A 22,432-nucleotide genomic window follows, 5' to 3' on the forward strand; every position below is an offset into this window, starting at 1 on the left:
GACAGTAAAAATACTCAAGAGTAAAAAAAGTACGATACACAGAAGAAAAACACCATAGGAAAGAAAAATAGAACATGATGTGATGACACAGAAACTCAGGGAGAGGAGATGGTGGAGGATGGAGGGGTTTACATATTAACAGACTTCGACACCAGACACAGGTTTGTATCCAGATTGCCTTCAAAAGCCAAGGTTGGTTTCTTTTAAACATGACCACCATCTTTCTCTAAGCTCAATCAAACCCAAAGCAAAAAGGTCCACGTCGGAAAACACTGATTTTGAGATTGGGGTGAAAACATTCAGATATGTGGTTTGATTTGACACACAACCTATTTTTTTTTTTTTTTTTGGTAATTCGTCACACAAAAAACAAACACACAGATAATTATCACCTGACTCTGTAATTCCCCTCAGCTGTAAAAGAGCATTTCAGTGTCTTTCAGATTATTGTTTTGGTTTTACGGCGCGCAACTTTACTGATGCATCTGTGTTTGAAATCGTATTGGAAAAGAGTTTGGAGAAGATAAGTTCACAGATAGAATACCTGGCAGGACCCTGTGAATAAATAAAAACTAAACAACCCACAAGCCAAAACAGCTCTCTTGGTTGGGGGAGTTTCTTCTGTTCAGTGTTTATTTGACTTTTTAATGTACAAAAACCAAAAATGTATTGCTGAACAACAACTAAACAGAAAATAAAAAGAATCTACCACAAACCCCTCACTGCCTCTTTTTTTTAATGAATCAGTGTGTGGCAAACATTAACTGGCCGTTCAATCCACGTCTGGATGATTTTATCTATTTTCATCCGTGGAAGAGTCGTGGGGGCATGAACCTATCAGAGCAGCGAGGAGGGGAGGAACAGGGACGCCCTTGGCAGCAGGATGTGAGGAGCTTCCATAACCAAGGGTGGTGCAGGGCGCGCGGCTCCCTCCATCTGAATCCATTATTGAGTCAGATGCAGCTGACGACACCGTTTTCTCCAGCCTCTGCTCCGTCACTGATAAGATGAAGCTTACCGATGAGAGGCGAGATGTAGTGGTGGAAATGACCCATGCTGCGGGAATCTGGAGGATACGTGTATGCATCCCATCAGGTCATGAAGTGAATTTGCTATTAGGAGGAAGATTGTGTTGAAAAGATGCCAAATGTTGATTTAGAGTGATATTTGTTTCTCCTTTGGTTTTCCATTATATTCAAGTCTGGCATTTCTAGGAGGTAAATTCTCTATTTTCTGTATTTACATTCTTCTGCAGCACAGATTAAATCCAAAGCGTTCGTTCACCAAACAAAGAAACAAAAATACTATCTCACAATTCATTTAATAATATAGGTGCCTCCACCGAATGACAATTAAGATGAATGGAATTGAGTTTGCAGCTCACAGCATGATTCCAAAGGTGTCATTCCATAATCAATTAAACCATCTTTGAGTTGTCATTTTAAATGTAAATAGTGTAAAAATATATAAATAATAAAAACAGAGATAGAAGACTTCAGATTTTCTTTAGTAAATTTAAATAAACTGAAGACACGGCCGGAATTTAAGTTGAAAACATTTATAAAAAGAACTAACATTACCAAGAGAATGTAAAGCGGTCACAGTGTTGACCTTATGTCAAAGACAACGGTTTATTGTGTTCCATAGATATCTTCTGACATTAGCATGCTAACCAGCTAGCCCCGACCGATCCTGTATTGTAAAACCACTTTCACTGTTCCTCGATTGGGCGATAGTGAGTCACTGTAGCGTCCAGTCTGCCCTCAGTCCAACATGACGAAGAAGTCGAGCTACACTGAGGGCTTGTCAATAATACATCGATGGGCCGTGTGTGTTTTCATAGTTTGTCCATTGGATTAAATGTGAAGTGTAAAAAACGAGAAAGAAAACGACTGCCACCCAACCTCACTCTCCCAGCCGCCGGTAGGCTGCTTCGCTGGGAGGAGAGCGTGAGCAGCTCTGGGTGACTGACTCCCAGTTAGCAGTTAGCTCAAAGTCAGCCATCGCAAAACCCAAACACTGGAGGTCTGATAACAGCCCGCTGTGACTCCAGGCTCTGGGGTTTGTGCTGACTGGGATTCCGAGCTCCGACTGCTCTCCTCCCAGCCGGCGAGAAAAACGGAGGACAAACTCAAATGACAATGATAAGACAGGGTTTACCAGCTGGAGTGTTGATGGGGCAGCGCGACAATAAAGCATATCTCCATAGTCAAAGGCAGGCAAAGGTAGACATCCTTTAATTCTATAAAAAGAAGCTTAGTTTATTTTTTACATGTTGAGTCAAAATGAATATGAATCTTGAAGTCTGCTGTCAAGCCAAATTCCTAAGTAATTTTATGACTCGGCAAGAGTAATGTTGCCATTTTGAGTTTTTATGTTATTTAATATAAAATCAAGTCAGATGAATCCCTGGATTTTTTACAACAGTACCTGGAAACAGTTAACCCTGGCCTTGCTTTAATTTATTGGCCATAACTCCAATTGGTTCATTGTCAGATGCTGCAACTAAGTGAAAACGCCAATTAAAAAACGATCTTCCTCACAAGATCACACAGATTTTCTCATTGTAAGTTAAAAACAAGGAGAACACGAATCATTATCCAAACTGTCAGTAACAAACATTTAGAAGTCCAGCGTTGAACTACTGTTGATGTAGTACTTGCATATCTGTTCGGAATGAGCCACATCTCATTGTATGAGTGGCTTACTGTTGGCACACAATGAGATGTGGCTCATTTGCTTCCACGATACTGAGCATGGATAGCGAGCAAAAAAAAAGCCTAAAAAAACATGACTCTGAATACTAAACCTGTCACTGTCGCCCTGACAGACAGCTCACGGAAGTGACGGGGGATGGATGAGAGGTGGGGAATAGACGGATGATAAGAGAGGAAAGAAGGGTGGTGAGATGATGGCAGTGACAGCTGCAAAATCTGCACTAAAAGAGGCTGCGGATGCAAAGTGAGTTTGGATATGCACGCGCGTGTGTGTGTGTCATGCAGGTGGAAGCCCCATCAGGCGGAGCAGCAGCTGGTATTACAGGCAGTTGGTGAGAACAGAAACCATCATATCATCCTCTAAGGAGATGGCTCCTGTTTAATTTATTTCACTTTGTCAACACACTAACCTGTGTTTCTGCCTCTCTGATCTCGGCTTTAACCTCTTCAGCCAAGCGGCACAAATACATTTGCGTTAATAAGCCGTGTTGAAAGAAGTATTCAGATCTTTTGCTTGAGTAAAAGAGTTCCCGTATGTAAAAGTCATTAAGTATTATTGGAATAATGTACTTAAACTATTGGATTAATATCACTGACGCATTAAGCAGCATTTCAAAGTTGTAGCCGGCTGCAGCACAACTAACTCCAGTAATTGTATAAAATGTTGGGTTTGAGTAACTTTATAACAAAATATTGTATTTCACAAGCTCATCATAGGTTTTTAAAGTTATTCTGAAAAGCTACTAATACATGGCAAAGTAAAAGGAGACAAGGAGCATAACACTTAGATACTCAAGAAAAGAACTTTGTGGTTATCTTGTAGACTCTTTATATTTTGTCGTTGGGATTCTCTCCGTCTGTGAGGCCTAGTTCCCACTACACACCTTTAGCCCTGATTTTCCACTCGCCAACAGTTTTGGATCCCCCCTGACTGTGGTACTATGGGTTGCATTTGCAACTCGGATCAAAGTTGTTGTTGCACCTAAAGGCAAATAAATCAATGAGCACAACACGTTCTCATCCCTCATGCTGAGGCTTGGTCAGGACCCTCGGTGTCAAACTGTGACACTCCACTACGATCGCAGTAAACAAGTGGTTAACATTGTGCCTTCAAACAAAACCACTTAGTTAGGTTTAGAAAATACATCACGGCTGGTAAAATCTGTAAACTCACTCACACGCTGAAGGGTGCGTTGTGCGTCGGTATCAGACGCTGAGGGAATGACAACGGGCTAATGAGGAGGTGTGGAAACGGGCTATTTTGTGAACACGTGTTCCAACGGCAACAACACGTGTTCCAACGGCAACAACAACGAGCATGCGTGCTATACCTCATCCCCCGTGTCACTTCTCATGTGTGTTTTCGTGCTCGTTGGGATGGATTTCTCCTGGTGAAAGATCTCATGGTGTGTGTGACCCCACTGCTGCCGGTCAATCACGCAGTGAGAAAGCAACGACTTCAAGACTCCAGATTACAAGACATGACGTCGTGTCTATTATTATCCCTGAAATTCACACTATATTGTTAAATATATATATATATATAAGAATAATTTGTATTTGGATTTTCTTGGTTCACTTTCTGTTCCTTCTTATTTCCAGCGGCTTTCTTGTTGGCAAATTGATATCTCTGAGTCTTCCTTTGATGAGCTCTGTGAGTGTGTGTGTGTGTGTGTGTGTGTGTGTGTGTGTGTGTGTGTGTGTGTGTGTGTGTGTTTGTTGCGTCTGGTCCTCCAAATTTCCTGCTGGCAGAAACATTGCACTAATTAGCCAAATAAACCTGGATATCAGATTCTAGTAAGCACACACAAACTAATGAGGTACTGCCTGTCGTTCTCTATGTGTCTTTGATCTTTATGGATATAAAAGGGGAAAAAATAAAGTCATAGATCCTGACTGTGAAATATCAGCTTGGACAAAGTGACGACGACGGCCAATGATTAGTAGTAGACAGTTGTATAAACTACATGATCCCTATCTCTGTGTCCATCATTTCATTAGTGGATTGGCCGGCATCATTGATTAACTGATTTCCCAGTTATTCAATAATATGATTAATTACTATATTATACTACTGGCAGGGAGGAAATAGTGTTAGTGTGAGGCACATTGAATTTCAGCAGATTTCTCCTGCAGGGGACTGAATGCAAACCTTGGTCAGTGTGTATATATATATATATATATATCTCTATCAGGGAGAGTTATTTTGCCTTATTGGCATAAGCTCTTTTGAACTGGTGGCAGAGGAAGCTTGTCCTTTTCATGCAGGTTTCAAAGTCTGACAGTATTCAGTGTTCACAGTCGGACAAATCTGAGGCAAGAGAAGAAGTACAATGTTGCCTTGGAGTCGAACTGTGAGCTCCAACTCAAGCCCTGTTTTCTTAAGAATATATTTGTTTACATTTTGGCCAACCAACCATTAAAAGTAGCTTTTACCAGCTCCTGTTTGCAATGTACCCATGAATGTGAACGTGTTTATTTTAAGGTAAGTTCTGGAGTATAAGTAGCTTTATTACATCACTTTTTACACTAATTGCAGCTCAGGCATCACATCTCGAGACTTAATGTTTCTGTGTTTACGACGCCAAGTCTAATTCTCAGTTTTTGAAATCTGAATCTTGTTGCTACGTAGTAAAACTTAGTAATGGATAAAGTTAAATCCCCAGCAATGGCTGTGAGTAAACATTATCGGGCTACACCAGCTTAAGTTTCAAGGCGTTTTCCTAGTCAAGTCTTTCCTCTACTTTTCTATCCGTTGTTTGTGTGTGTGTGTGTGTGTGTGTGTGTGTGTGTGTGTGTGCTGCCTGCAGCCTGCCATAAATCAGTCAGGGCCCACAGATCTGAACTAAAGTGTTTTGGAGCCTGGAGCCTCTGGGCTTTGTGCTTTTCAGTCCCAGTCGAAACCCCGTCTGTGTTTGAAACCAGGTTTTTTTGTTGTTTTTTTTACACTACAGCTATGTACCAGGTGAAATTCTTGATGCCATTAGCGCAGGCTGCAAATTAAATTCCCTATAATTCAGAAGACGACGAGGGTAACACATTTGGTTCCGAGCAAAATGTGTTTTCTCTGAATTTCCTGTTGATTGGACAAGGGAGACGGCAGCTAGAGAAATTAAGCTAACATGAGATGGTGAGCACAACTTTATCAAGAGATGAACCAATACATTATTTATCATACACACACACACATCCAGTGGTGTACACTTGTTCCTATTGAGGCAAATAGAAATATATCAGATGAAAGTTGTCACTTGACTTCATTCACTTTTACAGTATATGAAAACAAAGTCAACAAAGTCCTGAAGCTATTCAATTACTTGAAAATAGGGAGAAGCGTTACTGCATTAAAAACTAAAGTGATGACGGCAGGTCTAATCAGCACATATTTATTTTTTGGGGTGTTTTATGTTCTTATTAGAATAAACAAACTAGATCTTTTATTTCAGTGTTTTACTAATGAATGTTTTCCTTTATAAGTTTGTCAAATTACATTTTATTTGTTAGGATGTGTCGTCTTTCAACTTTTTTAACAACCTATTGTTATCTTACCTGCAAAGCTGTGTGAGGAAGTAGGAAACAAAGGCTGAGAGCATAAAGACAGCACTGTAATGAATTGTTACTGATGTGGTCTGTTCATTGTGTTCATTATGATTTTACTGTACATGGAGATAATCCCCGAAATAAAGCCGACACACAATATCTACTGCCGTTGTGTCTCGTAGTCTGAAGACTATTGTGTTTTCTTTACTGCAGATCCAAATGAAAACTGACGTCAGTGATGTTTATAGGAGATACCAATGCATTAGACAGAATACTCGCTGATGGAAAACATTAGTGTTTAATGTAGAGTTAAGTTGTCCTTTGAGTAACTGATGCAAATCGTTTCTGGGTTTCCTAAAGCCAGGACATTGCATTTATCAAACCCTCCGCTAAGTCTGTTGAAAAGCCCATTTCAGAAGATGTGTTTCGTCGCGACAATTACGGAAAGCTTACAGCGAAAGTGCTTTTATGGGCAGTTTGTCTAATGGTCACTAAATGCAGGCTTACAGCCAAGTTGAAGTTCTCGTTTCTTCACAAGCGCAGGTCACAATTTCTCATTTCCTTTTTCACGTTGACAACTTTCTATTTCATGAGAAACAGTTTAATGTTGAAAGAAGGGTATGTATATATAATAATATAATTAAAATATACCCTGAATATATGATATATCATGAAAACTTTCTGTCACAATATCAGTTCAACAAAGGATCTAAATGCAGAAACGAGTTGAGGAGCAGCAGGTTCAGTACATGATGTAATGAAAAAGGAAACTCACAAGTGGAAGTCTAACAACCGGCAGGTGGTAGGAGATTATCCAAAACACCATGAATGCTGAACACCGGGGGAAACTAAACACAAGAAACACGGCAGGAACGTAGACACCGTCAAACTAAAGCAGACGACCTGACACTGAAACAGGGAAACACGCTGACTGCATACACCAGAGGCTAATTAACTAATGAAACACAGGTGTGGTAGAAAACAGGCCGAGCCAAGACAGGAAGTAAAAAAACAAACAAGACACCAGAGGGGAGTAACTTTCACAATAAAACAGGAAACCAAACTATTCCCAAAACCCTTGGACCGTGACATTTTTAGTGCTTGTGCAGATACATTCGCGTATATCTGAAGCATTTTGTGGGCTGCCTAGATCAGACAACAAGTGATTCAACAAACCATTCTGATCAGAGCATCTCCACCCACTGCTTGAGAACTCTACCTTTGAAAAGTCGCACCATATTCTTCTCGCAAGCCCGACCGAGCCTCTGTATTTGACGCGTTGGGAGAGAGACGTTGCTGGCAGTGTACTTGCATTAGAGTCTAGTCTGCATTATTGTGGTTTTTGCCCTCCTCTCTGTATCACACCCCATCACTGACAAGCATCTCCAAGTTAAATAAAGAGCACTTTTTTCACAGATTTAATACTGCGCTGACACAACACTGATTGAAGACAAAAAAACACCACGGATCAGATAGAATGAGGACAGCATGCTAGATTCCCGCCTCGTGTATTAAATTACATTACAAGTGTAGAGCTGAACACAAGAGAGGATATTCTCTTTGCTGCACAGCAGCCACATCTAACAGCAGGGAACGGACTAAAAATAATTGCCTCAAATGATAATTGCTACAAAGCTTCAAAAACAAGTAGTGTTTTTTTTCCCCCACATTTGCAATTAATCATGGCTTTCAGATACTGTGGTATTCACCCAATTAAATGTTGTAAAACACTATGCCCTCTAGCACAGAACTGCACAGCAGAGAAGCCGCTTAATGTGTTGTTCCTATCAAAAAGGGAATGAAGGGGAGCAATAATTATGTAAACAGAAAATTAAATGCTTCAGACTTGTAGGGGAAATGGAGGCTAAATCCAACACACCCACTTCTGTTTTCACCTCCCTGCAGCAAACACCCCCCCCCCCCCCCCCCCCCCCCCCCCCCCTCCATCTCTCAGAATGCATTAGCCTGGGTTCTACTGCTCGCTGTTAGCTGGTTGCAACATGGCTCCTCTGTGATTAGATCCAATAGCAAGATGAGGAACGCACGAGTCGATGCTTTTGTCCTCTGCCCCGCTGTTTAGACTCGCTACTCAAATCCTCTCTATTTAAAACCCCTTTGTCTATACAAACCAGTCCTAGGGAATGAAACGGACCATTAACAAGATTAGCTCACTCATTCTGCTGCCGACAAAGGCTCTGCAGTGGGCTGCTGATCATTAGGCGGGCAGCGGCAACAATGCTGATCTATAATCTTATGCCTTGCTCCGATTGAACTATTGTGGCTTATGACATATGACGTAATGGGAGCCTTTTTTTCTGCACAGGAGAATTGCAGTAAAAATAAAGGATGAGAGAGAGGAAGGGGAGGAAGAAAGAGTAAGTAAAGAGGGAGTCTAACCCCTCATTTTTTTCTCACTTCCAGTCAGCCCAGACAATCAATAGCAGTGAAATGGGGTCTTGAGATCGAGGCCTCTCTTCATGTGCCCCTGCAATCATCCCAGTTACATCTGGCAGACAGGGGGCCAGCACCGGGCCCACTAGGAGCTGTGTACTTGGGCGGACACGGAGCAATGTATGTGATTACCAAGTGCGCTAACAAGCTGAGTTTCACCCGCGTATTTGTGTGTAAAATCTTTGACTGAGAAATCTCCAAAGCATATTCAATGAAACCTCACTTATTTAGATGTGACGGAGGACAAATATCTATTCCCTTTAAAGGTCCAATAACAATAAAGAGATTTGAAGTCCTCAGAGTCACAACAAATATAAAAGCTCTTTCTTTGTTAATCCATTCAAGTGTGGCAGTGGAATAAAAAAATAATATTTTGCCTTCACAGGAAATAAGCTATTGTCACTCAAGGGTGCTCACCACCTGTTTAGCTTTTAACATGTCAAGTTTATCACACCCTTTTTTTGGGGGGGGGGGGGGGGGGGCGCTCAGAAACCCGATTTTGCCTCGTCTAGTATGGAGTCATTGCTCGCGGCTGGCCAAACACACTTTTTCGCCTTATTAACATTCGCGCAGGGACAGGCTGTGGAGCTGCAGTCGCACTCAGACTAATTCCCTTATTCCTGAGAGGGCCGCGGTGATGTATGAGGGGAATGAGATGGGAGGCGCAGGTCGATTGGCCAACACTGTCGCCATCACACGGTAATGAGATCTCAGGGGGAGGGGGAAAATAGAGGCCGATTCCTCCAACTCCCAGCTCGCATAATACTAATTGGCCTGAATGGGATAGGTAAGATGTAGGAAGTTTTAATGACATTATTAAAAAATATATAGAATTTCCTCACCTGCCTCTGACAAATATCGTCAGTGAGGAGGATTAACACTGTCATGTGTGGTTTCCTATTTACTGGCTGATCATAGATTGGCTACACTACATGGCCAAAAATATGTGGACATGCTTACCAATGTACTTATCTGTGTTTTGGTCTGGGGCTGACCTTCATGGTTTGGGCTACACCCCTGTTTTGCACTTAAATCTTAATGAAAATGTATACGATAAGAGTTTGTTCCAACAGTTTGGGGAAGGCCTTTTCTGTCAATACACACAAATAATATGTTCCTTGTTTGGTGTGGAATGACTTCACTGGTCTCCAACACCTTTGGGCTGAATTAAAACCTCATTGGCCCAACATCAGGGGTCGACCTCGCTAGGGCTCTCGGGACCGAACGGGAGTGAATCCCCGCAGTCAGGTTTCCGAAATCTTGAGGAGAGTCTTCCCAGCTGAGCGGGAGCTGTTACAGCAGCAGATTCATGCCCATGGCTCTATGATGACATCGCGTATGGGTGTCATGTTCAGGCGCCCACATTCTTTGTTCTGCTGTCCATCTACCATATAGTGCATTTCATATTCCTCCATGGATGTAAATGGAGCCTTTCCACCACATTTAGTCATTTCCATGTATTTGTATTCGTGTATTTCACATTCCAAACATTGTTTGAGACATCTGCCTCTCTTGCTGCTCTGTTCCATCATTTGCATATTGGCTGTGACTTCCAGAGTAAACAAATGTGGAGGTAGCGCTACGTATATTGTCTGCAAGTGTGTGTGTGTGTGTAGCATGAGCCTGGAGACAATCCAGCGGTATAAATTGTGTGGAAGACACTTTGCAAATTGCATTGATCTTTTTCTAGACCTGCCTCCCACCTGCCTGTGTTACAGAGGCGGGGGGGTCGGGGGCAGTTGGACACACCTGCTTCTTTTTTCTCCTCCTGTCGTTTTGTGCTTCTTTTCTCTATCGGCATTTACCATCTGTCTCGCTTTCTTCCTCTTGCTTTTCCTCTTTTTACCCCCCCCCCCCCCCCCCCCCGTGCACTCACTTTCCATTCATCGCTCTCTATCTCATGCACACACACACTTTTCCTTCGCTAATAATTGGTATGACTGACATGCTTTCCCGTCCTGTCCTTCTAATTACAACATTATTAGTCGTCACAGCGATGAGCAGCAGTGCGGATACAGAACGGGACTTGCTGAGTGAGAAATCACGGTGAAACATGGCAGGGTCAAAAGTGACCGTGTTTGCATTTGTACCTGTGTTTAACAAGTTGTGAGATGATCAAAATATCTGAAAGGCGCTACGCTCAGCGATCAGAGGACCAGATTTTGGTTTTGAACTAACTTTTGGAATTTGAGGGCCGCAGTTGTTTAGCGTTGGTGGAACCAGCACTGAGATGGATTCATCTGGTATGTTGGCTCCTTCACAGCAACTGATATCCCATGATTCAACATATTTTGCCAGAAGATGTTTAGAAATCATGTTCGGAATATCAAAGCCTAATTAAGCTTAATGTTACTCCCATCTCTTGGACGGCGGCCAAGCATAAGCACGCGGTCATGAAAATGAGATGAAAGGGCTTCTTGCAAGCTCGTGGGATCTCTTTAATTACAAATTAAGCAGTGGGGCTGCAAATCAAACCGTTACGTTATTAGTGCAGACTGAACTGTGGCATTGATTGTTTGGGGAGATTCTTAGTGGTGTTAATTAATTATTCAGATATATTCAAATTAAAATAAAAGGTTAACTAATTTTAATTTTATACTTCATATAAGCAAAAATCCATCCAGCCGTTTATATTGTGCATATGAGAAGTTTGGCTTATAGTTATAGTGTATAGTGCTTTGGGAGATATTTGATCAGTGGGAAAAGGGAAGCTGCCACTACATCTCACATTTAGAGACAATTCAAAAACTGCTTCATGAGGAAAGGAACTGTTAAAAGTAGTCAAGACTAAGGTTTCATCTGTTGAGGAGTTTGAATTGTATCAAATATAAATCGAGCATCAAATTCACTGATCAAATCATAATCTTTTCAAACTTATTTTTTAGCTCTCAACAAAATTCAAGAATATCAAATGACAAATCCAACAAATTAAACTCAATGATTGACATTCAAATGCTCAAAATGCTCTTTGGCTAAACCTGAATGTTTATAATGAGCATCGCTTTCTGCTAATAAAAAAAGGGGGGAATTGCAGGCATTGTAACCAACTATCAGAACACAACTTTAATTATCCCAGTTATCTTTTCTATGGTGCCATTTTGGACAGGTGCTTCCTAAAAATAGAGATTGTACCTCAGACTTCCTGGTTTCTTAGACGGAGCTTTACAAAACATACAGTGTGTTTTCTGTCCCTTCATCCCATTGGCTCCACCATAAACCAGGCTGTTAATACTCAGGTGGTCTCCAAGATGATTCTCCAGCTGTGATAATGGGCCCCAGGGATATTTGCAGTACTCAACAGGGAGCTGGAGCTTTGACGCTCTTCTGGCTTGTGGAAGCTGCCAACGCTCTAACGAGTCTCCTCAGACTCCAAAAGGGCCCTACATGGACCGCTATCGACTGGCCTGCTTCATCTTCCCTGAACCTGCAAGGACTGTCCCACTGCGGCAGGCTTCAGAGCAAATATACAGTTAAATGTAGTGCATGCAGCACACGGTCCAGTGGACACAGGGTCTAAAGCGGGAGGTTGTGTGTGTACATGCAAGTGTACACATCTAAGAATGTCAAACGGTATGTAGACAGCGACGCAGTCCTCCGCAGATATTCACTGGCATTCACACTAACATGGGGTCACACAACTACAATAGAGAAACAAATGTCAATGCAAGCTCCCAAAGTGCTTTTTGTGTAACTGGTAAACAAACATAAATATAATTTAATGTTTGTTTTATTTTCCTTTCACATTGTATTGTTCAGTTTGATAAAGGAGTTGTTAAACACAGTGCAGCTTCCCCTGAATGGGAAATCATTAAATGTCTTTATTGTTTTAAGGGTACCATTTTTGAATTGGCCAGCCAGGTAAATTGGCTAGTTTGTGCCAATAGCCAATGTGTATTGGTAAAACATCCGTATTGATTGTGACAAGCTGCTGAAACCAAGTAACATTTTAATGTTGCACAGAAACAGCAGGATGGTCGAAACTTTCAAAGCTCCCTTTACATGGCAGAGCAGGCCTGTTTTTCCATTTATCCAAAGCGGAAACTTTGAAATTGATCAGTATAGGTTGTTTGTCCACAGGGAGTTCGGTTTAGGCAACAAAACCACTTAGATAGTTTGGGGAAATGAGCGTCGTTGACATGAACTTGACTAACGACTAGCGAGTGTCAAAAGAGTCACGTTTCAAACAACGAATAAAAATTGGCTATTGGCACAAACTAGCCATTTTCACTGGCTGGCTAATTAAAAAATGGCTTCTTTAATAAACTCTGTGAGCGCATGTTATCTGATGACAGATTTACAACAAGAGTGACTTATTGCTGTTTAATGATTTCCCATTCAGGAGAAGCTGCACTGCGTTTAACAACTTTATGCACCTATTGTCTGCAGAGCACAGCACTCAATTTGCATATACTTCACTTGGGCATCACACCTTCAATTTTGGATAATATACTTAAAGTTATGAAATATTGCTTTAAAAGGTGCTATATTTGAAATTCAGCGCATTATAAACTATTTGCAATGTAAATATATAGTGGCGTCCTGAGCAGAGAAGGAAGTCAGTCTCCCTCAGGTCTTGGTGTAGGCATATAGTGAAAAACCAATCAGAAAAATAAAAGTATTAAAATTACAATACAGTGTGAGCCACATACTAAAGGCTCCTTGTTAGCGCTGAAGATTAAATATTTGTTTACAGAGGATATCTTTCCTAGATGTCTAAAAACCTTTTTCCAAATGAATGCCTACTGCACTCTATGTTGAGTTAAGTATTCATGTCAAAATGTATTCATTTTTGTTTATTGAAGCACTTTTCCACTTTGATTTAATCACTGACTGTCTGTTTTTCATTTTCTGAAGTTGACAACAAGTGCTTTAGATATTAGGCACTAAGAACACTAAGAACACTCTATGGGTCTATGCAACAGCATGAATGGATGCTTTTATAAAGAGATTGCATTTTTTTTTGCAAGTACATCTATATTGTTCAACTGTAAGTGCTGTATGTACACACTGCATGAAATCATTTCCCATTTTCGCTCTCCTCCCTCCCTCCATCTGTGATACTGCGGGGCCAACCAAGTCACCTGGGCGGGGTGACCTGTCAACGGGGAGCAGGGTATGCGGTGAGGGAGAGGAGGCACACAAGTGGAAAAAACAGGCGGAAACTGCTCTGGGATCAATCCTCATCATCTCTGCGGCAGCTGCTGCCTGGTTAGGTGATGTGAAGGAGGCGTGAACCAGACCGAGCCATGATGTTACGGAGCAGAGGATCAGCCGCCATCAAAGGGTGTGGAGGACGGTTGCGGTCTTTATTAGTGTGTCTGGAGGGCTGTTCCAGAGCCAAGAAACTTACCCCTGCAGATGGTGCCGTTGCCCACGTAGCCCGGCTTGCAGGTACACAGGTGTCCTCTGATGGTGTTGGTGCAGATGGCGTTCTCATCACACAAATTTTGGCCGGTGGCGCACTCGTCATGCTCTGAGGGACAGATGAAGAAAGAGACACCACAGTCAGAACAGTGTGTGTGTGTGTGTGAAAGATGGAGATGTCATTGAAAAATTAAATTCAAAAAAGCTCATTTCATTTTGAGCTGAGCAGCCATGGAAATTCAACTGATGAGAGGGCTGTCAACAAGCTAGTTGGCTGAGCATATGAGGTCACAGCTGAGCTTTTCCTCCGTCAACAGCCAGCTTTCTGAACGTCCATGTTTCCAAACACCAGGGCAGCTTGGCACGTTCATAGTGGATTTCAAAATGATTCTGTTACATGAAAGTTACTTTAAACACTGGCCAAAGGCACAGCTGCTTTTTCTAGTCTGGATTTACTTTAAAATCATCGGGGGGGGGGGGGGGGGGGGGGGGTAAAGGTGTTAGCGGCTGCATTTGATACATGCCAGGTGTGCTGACTGATTGCTCAGTATCAGCAGTAATTAGCCTAATGATGTTGGCTCAGATACTAGCGACAAGTGAGACAGAAAAAGCATCAAGAAATACATCAATGCAGAACATTTACGAAATCGTATACACAAGTAGAGCTTTCTAGACGCAGGGGTCCAGGGATTTATACACCTGGAAATTGAAAATGGTTGCTTTAACTTTCTCAATATGTCAGTAAAAGGCTAAATATGGACTCCAAGTTGCTGCTGTAAACCCAAAGCAGCTACGGATGTGAGCGTCACAAGAACCGTTGAGATTTTTGATTGTGTAGACAACACAAGTTATCTTCCCCTTGTGAGTAAGCACAGCTAGGAAACACAATCCTGCAGAACCTGCTCAACGTGATCGCAGCTCTTTATCACAAAAATGAAAACCAAAAGCACGTTTCATAAATACGTTTCCTATCAGCCTTGTGTAACGCTTGCAGAAACACACAATGACACGTGGCTGTGAAAGGATTGATCAGGATAGGGCAACAAAACTATACTTGTTAGAGAAAACATCATTCTAACAACCATAACAACGTAACTTCTGTAAATAAACAACAACCACCCTTAACTGGCTTACGTAACTTACGTAACATACTTACAGTCAACGTTTATTTTTGGTTTCACACGGGACATGAACAGTGGCCTCCTGAATGAAAGTCCTGCGTCTGTCTGAACAAAAATGTCCAAATTCAACATGTCCGTGATTTGCCCATTTATTTTACGTATTCAGCACCACAGAGGGGAAAAGGCACAAAATAAGAGTTTCATACATACTTTCAGGGATAGCTGATTAATGCTTCTGATCCAGATATAATAACTCATCAAAACTATGTAACATTACAAATTTCAAAGCAGTTAGCAATGCACATTTAGCCTGTTTAAAAGGACATTAATAGCTGCAGTGATGCAAACTGAACCAATCACTCTGCAGATAACAGCATCAAATAAGCTAAGTTATCTACAGCTGATGACAGAGAGTACTGCAATTTTGACATTTCTCTTCTTATCCTTGAATTGAAAGTAACAGGGTCCTTCATGGGCCGGTTAGCTTCTAGGACCATAAAACTGAGACTATTGCATTAGAAATAGAAAACAGTGCAATATCAGCAGTTATGTGGCATAAATTTGTGGCATAAATTTATTTCATTCATGAACTGCTGACTCACTAATAACTTGGTGATGCACTACACAGTGCTGTGTGCACTGTAAATGTTTAGGGTCACTGTTTTATATTCTACTGGGTACCATAAACTGCTCTTTTCATATTTTTGCTGTCGGCTCGAGGAAAGAGGGAATGAGAGGTGTGTTTAGTAGCTCCCGTAGCTGCAAAACTTTAGCTTTGCTTTCCAGCTCTTTGCTAAATAACCTTACATTTAATCAGACATTGGTGTTTGGCTGCATCTGCCGAGGACCCGGGAGAAAGTTTAAGGAATTCTTTCTTTTTTTGAACATCAAAAACTGACCAGGTTCAGAAACATGTGTAGCTTGGATTCACAATGAATTAAAACACTGAGCAATGTTTCCCAGTGAAATCATGTCCACGCTCGACACAGAAGTGCTCTATGTGCTGGGCTGGAGTGTAGGAACCTTTAAAGGGTATTTGCAGCAGACTGAATGGCAGATTTCATAAAGTGATTCGATTTAGATAAATTCCGTAAATAATAATTTCGCCAAAATATGGCCAAATATTATCTTCCATTTTGCTACTGTGATAAGCTGTTCCCCCTTTTCTATGTTTGCGTACGTTGATAGCAAATATCGGAAGCTACGGTCACTTGCATTCGGTCATATTTTGTTTAGAACATACTGAGGATACGAGAGGACAGCAGTAAAATGGATTATGCTGCAAGAGTAGTTTGAGTATATATGGACATTTTTTTTTACTTTTTTTGTTGTGAAAGTGTGTCTGTTGGAAGTCGTTTTAAGTTTTGTGAATCCTCATTTAGAAATCAATCAGCACTCTTGTGCTGGAATATCTGGCTCTGGTTTGTCAATTAGATTTCACTATGTAATACCAATATCAACTATCAACTATATTAATACAGTTTAAAAAAAAAATCTATAAATGTGCATATTCACAAAATGATTTGCAATTCCTCAAATTACCACAAACAAAGTGGCACACATCGAAACTGGTGCCACCGAGGATCTGTAGCCACAGGACAGTTTCCATCTTTGAACTTTTAGTAATCCAACCAAATACTTTTATGAATGAGGCCTGACAGTGAGTGGACCCATGAGTGTGCAGGAAATTGAGGTAATATCTAAGCAGCATGCAAATGACTCAATACAAATAACTCTTCCTGAGAGCGTTTACTCCGGTTACTCCCATTTTGCCGCGACTGTTTTCAACATGGCAGCTGGGTCACAAACGTTCTCATTTTACAGTTAAACAGAAAAGTGAAAATATGTTTCAGAAAACCTTAGAGGCCAGAAATAGTCAATACAGCAACAGAATCTCCTGCCTAGTTTGACTGTGTGATCGGAGTCCACAAGCTTCACGAGCACTGATTGGCAGCTGCAATACTGACCTCTCGTCTCTGATTGGTTATTTTCTGTTAAGAGCACTAAAAGGAGGCAGAGGAACCAGATTTAAATTTCTTTATTTTTACAGATTATCTGCCTCATGCACTACTGTCAGGATATAGTGACAGTGTGAGCAAATACGTCGAAACTTTTATTCAAGTTACCAACTGTAGCTTTAAGTCCACTGTTCAGCTCTGCGGCAGCCTGCTAATGACAACAAAATCAACATGTCATACAAAACAGTTGCCTACATGTTCCACTAATGAGCCCAACACTGAAAGATCTTAATACGTCAGCTCTGGATTTGACCTGAGGCCAACACAACCGTGCATTAGCGCCAATGCGCAATTAAAGAAAAAAAGGAAATAAGATGAAAAGGAACATAATTATAACATGAAATAATAATTAGGGATCTCTCTCTGTTGCTTCTAAATATGAGATTAACTGATTTGTGGCAACGTGTTTATTGATTCAACACTTACTGCTGAGCTTATCAAACTGATTGAGCTGCAGTTAATGCATCTTCAATTAGAATCTAACATGATTTTAGATGATTATAAACAATACATTAAAGAGCAACCTTTGATGGTGCTGCGGTGGGGATTTACAACAGAACTGCACACTGCAGCAGAATCGTTTTATCAAACCATGAACTGTGTCTTTAAGTGCCAGTCAGGAACTGGCCTGAGGCGGCCTCCACTTGCGATGTACACACTCACTCAAACACACTCCTCATTAACATGCAAACGCTTTTGGTGGGAGTCATGACTAATGCATTCCCCGTAATTAATGAGTGGTGCTCATGGAGCCCCGGAGCCGCTAGGAGAAATTATTTAGCTTTTCTCTTCCCAAGGATTTCCTCCCCACGCCGATCTGTGAAGTGGAGGTGAATGTCAACCGTGCTGGTGGGATGTGTGAGAGTTTATGTGAAAGGATATAAAATGTGGGCTGTATTAATGGTAGAGTAATAGAGGAAGAGTTACATTATCAAATATTCAGTGTGTTAATGTGCTGTGAGCTGATGGAGGGGAGAGTAACACAATCAAAACATTGACGACCATTGCTGCTTATTAATGCTGTTTGATGTCCGCTGGCCAATTTTAAATTATAGAGTTGGAAGTATAAACAGACAGATGCAGTGGCTGAATTGACGGATAATCAGTGAAAGTGAAAAACTGCCAAGTTGAAGAAGCAATAAATCCCTCCTCCAACATGCTTAGGAGCCAAATGTGTGTGGCGGCGCAACAGCCAGCGCAAGCAGCACTCTGACCGTTTGGTATTTTCCTGCCCTTGAAAAGAAACAACAAACAGATGGCATAGACACTCGTTCACATAATCGACTTCATTATCACTTCTAACTGGGGGATCATCAGAAGTGTGTTGTATGCGTCGATCGTTTTTCTATCTTTCTTCTAAGATATGAACGTGATTTCTGATTCCCTGGGTTGATTATTCAATTCCAATATATATAATTTACAATCCTTCCATTTGGAGTTCATCAAGTTAGTGCGGCTTTGTATCTATCTATAGGATTTGTTTTCTTCTAACCAACACCCTCTGGACATTAGAGAATCTGCATTTGAATGCGCCTCTACACTGGCTTCAAAAAGCAGGACTGAAAAATAAATTACAGCTCTCACAGATTAATAAATGCAACATATAAACCATCAGAAATGGATCAAATCTACTACTTGAATTTAAAGGGTTTTAAAGGGGTTCTTCTTCTACAATAACCTGAACAAGTGATGAATGATTGTATCAATAAAAAAAGATACAAACATTGACAGTAGTGAGCTCAGTGGAGACAACAACAGCCCCGTCTGAACACGCTGCCCGTCACTTTCAGGTTTGGTCTTATTAGTGAGGATATTAGATTGTGTCAGGCCCGGGCATGTTGAGGTGACTGCCCCCAAAGTGCTGGGCTAATGATGCGTAATGACTGATCATCGGGACCAAGGACAAGCCGCCGCCACACTCAAGAGTGGCCTCTGCACTGTCAAAACACCGGAGAACGCAGGGTAATAGGAGGATCGGAGGATCGGAGGAGTGACTGGGGTTATTTCTCATTTCATGGAATTAATGGCAAAAACAATATGTTCCTCACCAGTGAGGACAGCACAGAAATAGAGCAGTGACTCCACTTTAGTGTTGAAATGTTCACTTACATTACACAAGGTGCTTCAGATCGAACACAAAATGCCTTATTTACAAGTTTGAATTCTAGAGTTATTTTTTTCCCTCCAGTGTATCTTCCTTGCATTTTGTTTCTGTAGGTGTGTCATAAAGCCTTGGGGTGAATGCTAATTTTCCGCTCAAGCTGAAACATTTCCAATGCACCGGCAACTATTGGCCCCCATCTGCACTGCCTAGAGGTACAGTAAAGAACTGTGTCCACTTGTCTCTTCACATCGACTTTGAATAAATTACGACGCCTGTAAAATGCACTTCATGTTCAGTCTCGATTTAACACCAAAATAAAATAAGTATGCTTATTCAAGTACGGTACTGAACTACAATTTTAAGCTACACACTAACTAGAACTAGATGTGGTTCTTCGGCTTGGCCCAATAGGAGAACCTTTTTCGGTACCTTATATAAACTACCACCTGGAACCTTTTCAGAGGGTTCTTCTACCTACAACCTGACAAAGGGTTCTACCTAGAACCACCTGTGAAAGGTTCCACCCAGAACCCCCTATGAGAGGTTCTACACAGAACTCTTCTATAGTGTAGTGGGTCCACCCAGAACCTGGAGCTCTCTGGAGGTTTTATCTGTTACGTTTCCACCTTCTAAGGGTGCTAACAAGAACCCACCCCAAGAACCCTTTAAGATTCTCAAGGATTTCCTCTATAACCTACCCAGGGTTCCTCATGAGGCTCCTAGAGGGCCGGAGCTGATGTGGTGCAGCCCAAACCACAAACGTTTTCGACTTCATGTGCTTTATTAAAACAGAAATAGCCATCACAAGATAAAACAAACTGTCGTATGAGGATACGTTGAATTATGACATTTTGTAGAGTGTGTGTGTGTGTGTGTGTGTCAGCGTTGTGTTCAGTGTGCAAACCAATCATATCAAGACAGACAGCTGTTTTAAAAACGGCACCTTAATAATGGGGATGATTTTGAAGAGGCAGATTTGATTCTGAGGGGAGACTTTCTGCGAGACATGTGAGCTGAGCATCTTTTGTAAAGAGAGTTTGTGTGCACCGACCATAATGTTGTGAGTGTGCTGCTGAGGCCCAGTCATCTGTCCTGGACCTTAAAAAGCTCTCGCTCCACACTAACCATTCCAAACAGTAAATACTGCAGCAGCATTGCCTCCACACATTATGTTTTTATAGCCTTTTTGTGTGATTCCTATTCATTCTTGTCTTTTGGTTTCCTGTTAGGCTCTCCCATTACACATATTTGACTCAAACTGGATTGTCTATGTCAATTCACAGCGTGTGTTTTTTTTTTATGTCACAGAGAAACTAAACTGCAGTCGGTGTTCGTGTCATAGAAGTGACGGCTGCCGACATTTCTTTCCTCATATTTCATCTGTCTTCTGTTCTTTTTTTCAGCGCTCACAACCATTTTAAATTGTCTCTAAATCTTAATACAAGCGACGAAACTGTGTATTATGGGATCTGTGGGTAAAACCAACACCTCATGATTCACTTTACTTTGCATAAAAAAATCCAAAAACATGTCCTCATCTCTTTAGCTTTCCCGTCGTCTCATTCAATAATGTCAAACAGAACACTTCAGGAATGTGAAGTTTAATGACCAGTGACAAGCCCATAAAAAAGAACACGGCAGGATTTTTTCCGTCTATATTTTCTCTCTTTGTGCCAATGCAAAGATGTCATTTTCCCTTTTAGCCTTGGCCTTGCTGCTCACCTTGACGTGATGTGAACTCAGCAGAGATCTGTCCCGTGTCATGGGGGGGGATATCGATTGCCAGTCATAGCATTTAGCCTGGAGGACATGGATTTCTATAAAATTAGTTGGAGAACATTTCTGAATTTCCTCCAGTAATCCACCTGGAGTTCAAGAGGTGGAATTGAGATGAGTTGAGAGTTTTATTGTGATCCACCAGTCAATTTATTCTACCTTACACAGCTGCTTCTCAATACTACCGCATGCAAGCCATGCGTGTGCTGATAAATAAGAAGATTTCATTAATATGATTTTATTAAGACAAAGAGGGGCTTAAAGGGCTCCTGGTATAGGGCAGTGAAGACTGAGGGACCTTAATATAGTCTGGGACCTTAATGTAGTCTGCTCTTTTAGGATGCCGCTGTACTTCAATTCCCTTCAACACCTATTTTTATCCCCAGGAGATTATGCATTCAAACCGTGTGCTCATCTCTGGGTCAGTCAAACCACTGGAGTCATCAGTCTAATATTGTTTTGTGCTCATTTATAACTGGAAGCTGAAGGACCTCTCGTGGTTGGAGTGACTCAAACTTTTTGAAAACATATTTTTAATGCCTGTTTTACACCATCATTGACAGCTGACTCCTCACTCCTCTTAACCGGCTGATAGAGGCCACAAGTGTTCAACAGCTGTTTCAGTTTGGGCTGTTTTCTGCTCCGGATTAAGAATTGTTCCTCTCTTAATTTACACGCTAAGGTGAGACAATTGCATGTATCTATCTATGTATGTATGATGAATGTATGTATGTTAAACTATCGTTTAGCAAATGACAAGCTGAACTGAGCACTGACTACAACAGAGCACTTCCTCTCCCATCAGTAGGAAGAGAAGAGATGCTCAAAATGCTTGGAGCTGAGGGGGAACTGGACAGTTGGATTAGAATAATGTGTGGGTTTGATATTATGAGCAAAGTACAGCATATATGATTTATTTTTGTAGGATATAGATCATTTTAGAAGACACTTATGAAGGTATGGGGACTTGTACAGATGGAAAGGGTGGGTGGCCGAAACAAGGCGATGCTGTAACTATACTGCCCAAAATTAAACAATAAGTAAAACAAGGTTCCAGAAGGATATCATTTTCAACAGCAGAATTGGCTTGTTTTGTTATTTAAAAAGGGTAAATAGACCATGTCACACTTTTATACCAAAGTGCTTTACAATATACCCACGCATCATAGCACACACATTTACAGGTAATGCGACATTATTCACAAGGATTAGCATAGTAAATAAGCACACTTCGCAAAACATTGGGGCAGGCAGGCAGGAGAGGTGCCTCCAGAAGAGAATTATGCAGAGCAACTGAGGTGTTTCAAATGCACATGCTATTATAAATATTAAGCACTAAAG

At 41.3% G+C, this 22,432-nt stretch overlaps 1 protein-coding gene across 1 annotated transcript in view; it reads right to left on the reverse strand.

Moving 5' to 3' along the window:
• Positions 1–22,432, reverse strand: part of LOC306699215 (protein kinase C-binding protein NELL1-like) — a gene marked incomplete at both ends in the record, with an annotated part of 218,421 nt that overhangs the window by 32,251 nt on the left and 163,738 nt on the right. Inside the window, 1 exon segment of the mRNA XM_079163758.1 lies at positions 14,059–14,181. Coding sequence (XP_079019884.1) covers positions 14,059–14,181 — 123 coding nt within the window.

The sequence above is a fragment of the Pholis gunnellus genome (assembly GCF_910591455.1).
Source record: "Pholis gunnellus genome assembly, chromosome: 1".
NCBI classification, from domain to species: domain Eukaryota; kingdom Metazoa; phylum Chordata; class Actinopteri; order Perciformes; family Pholidae; genus Pholis; species Pholis gunnellus.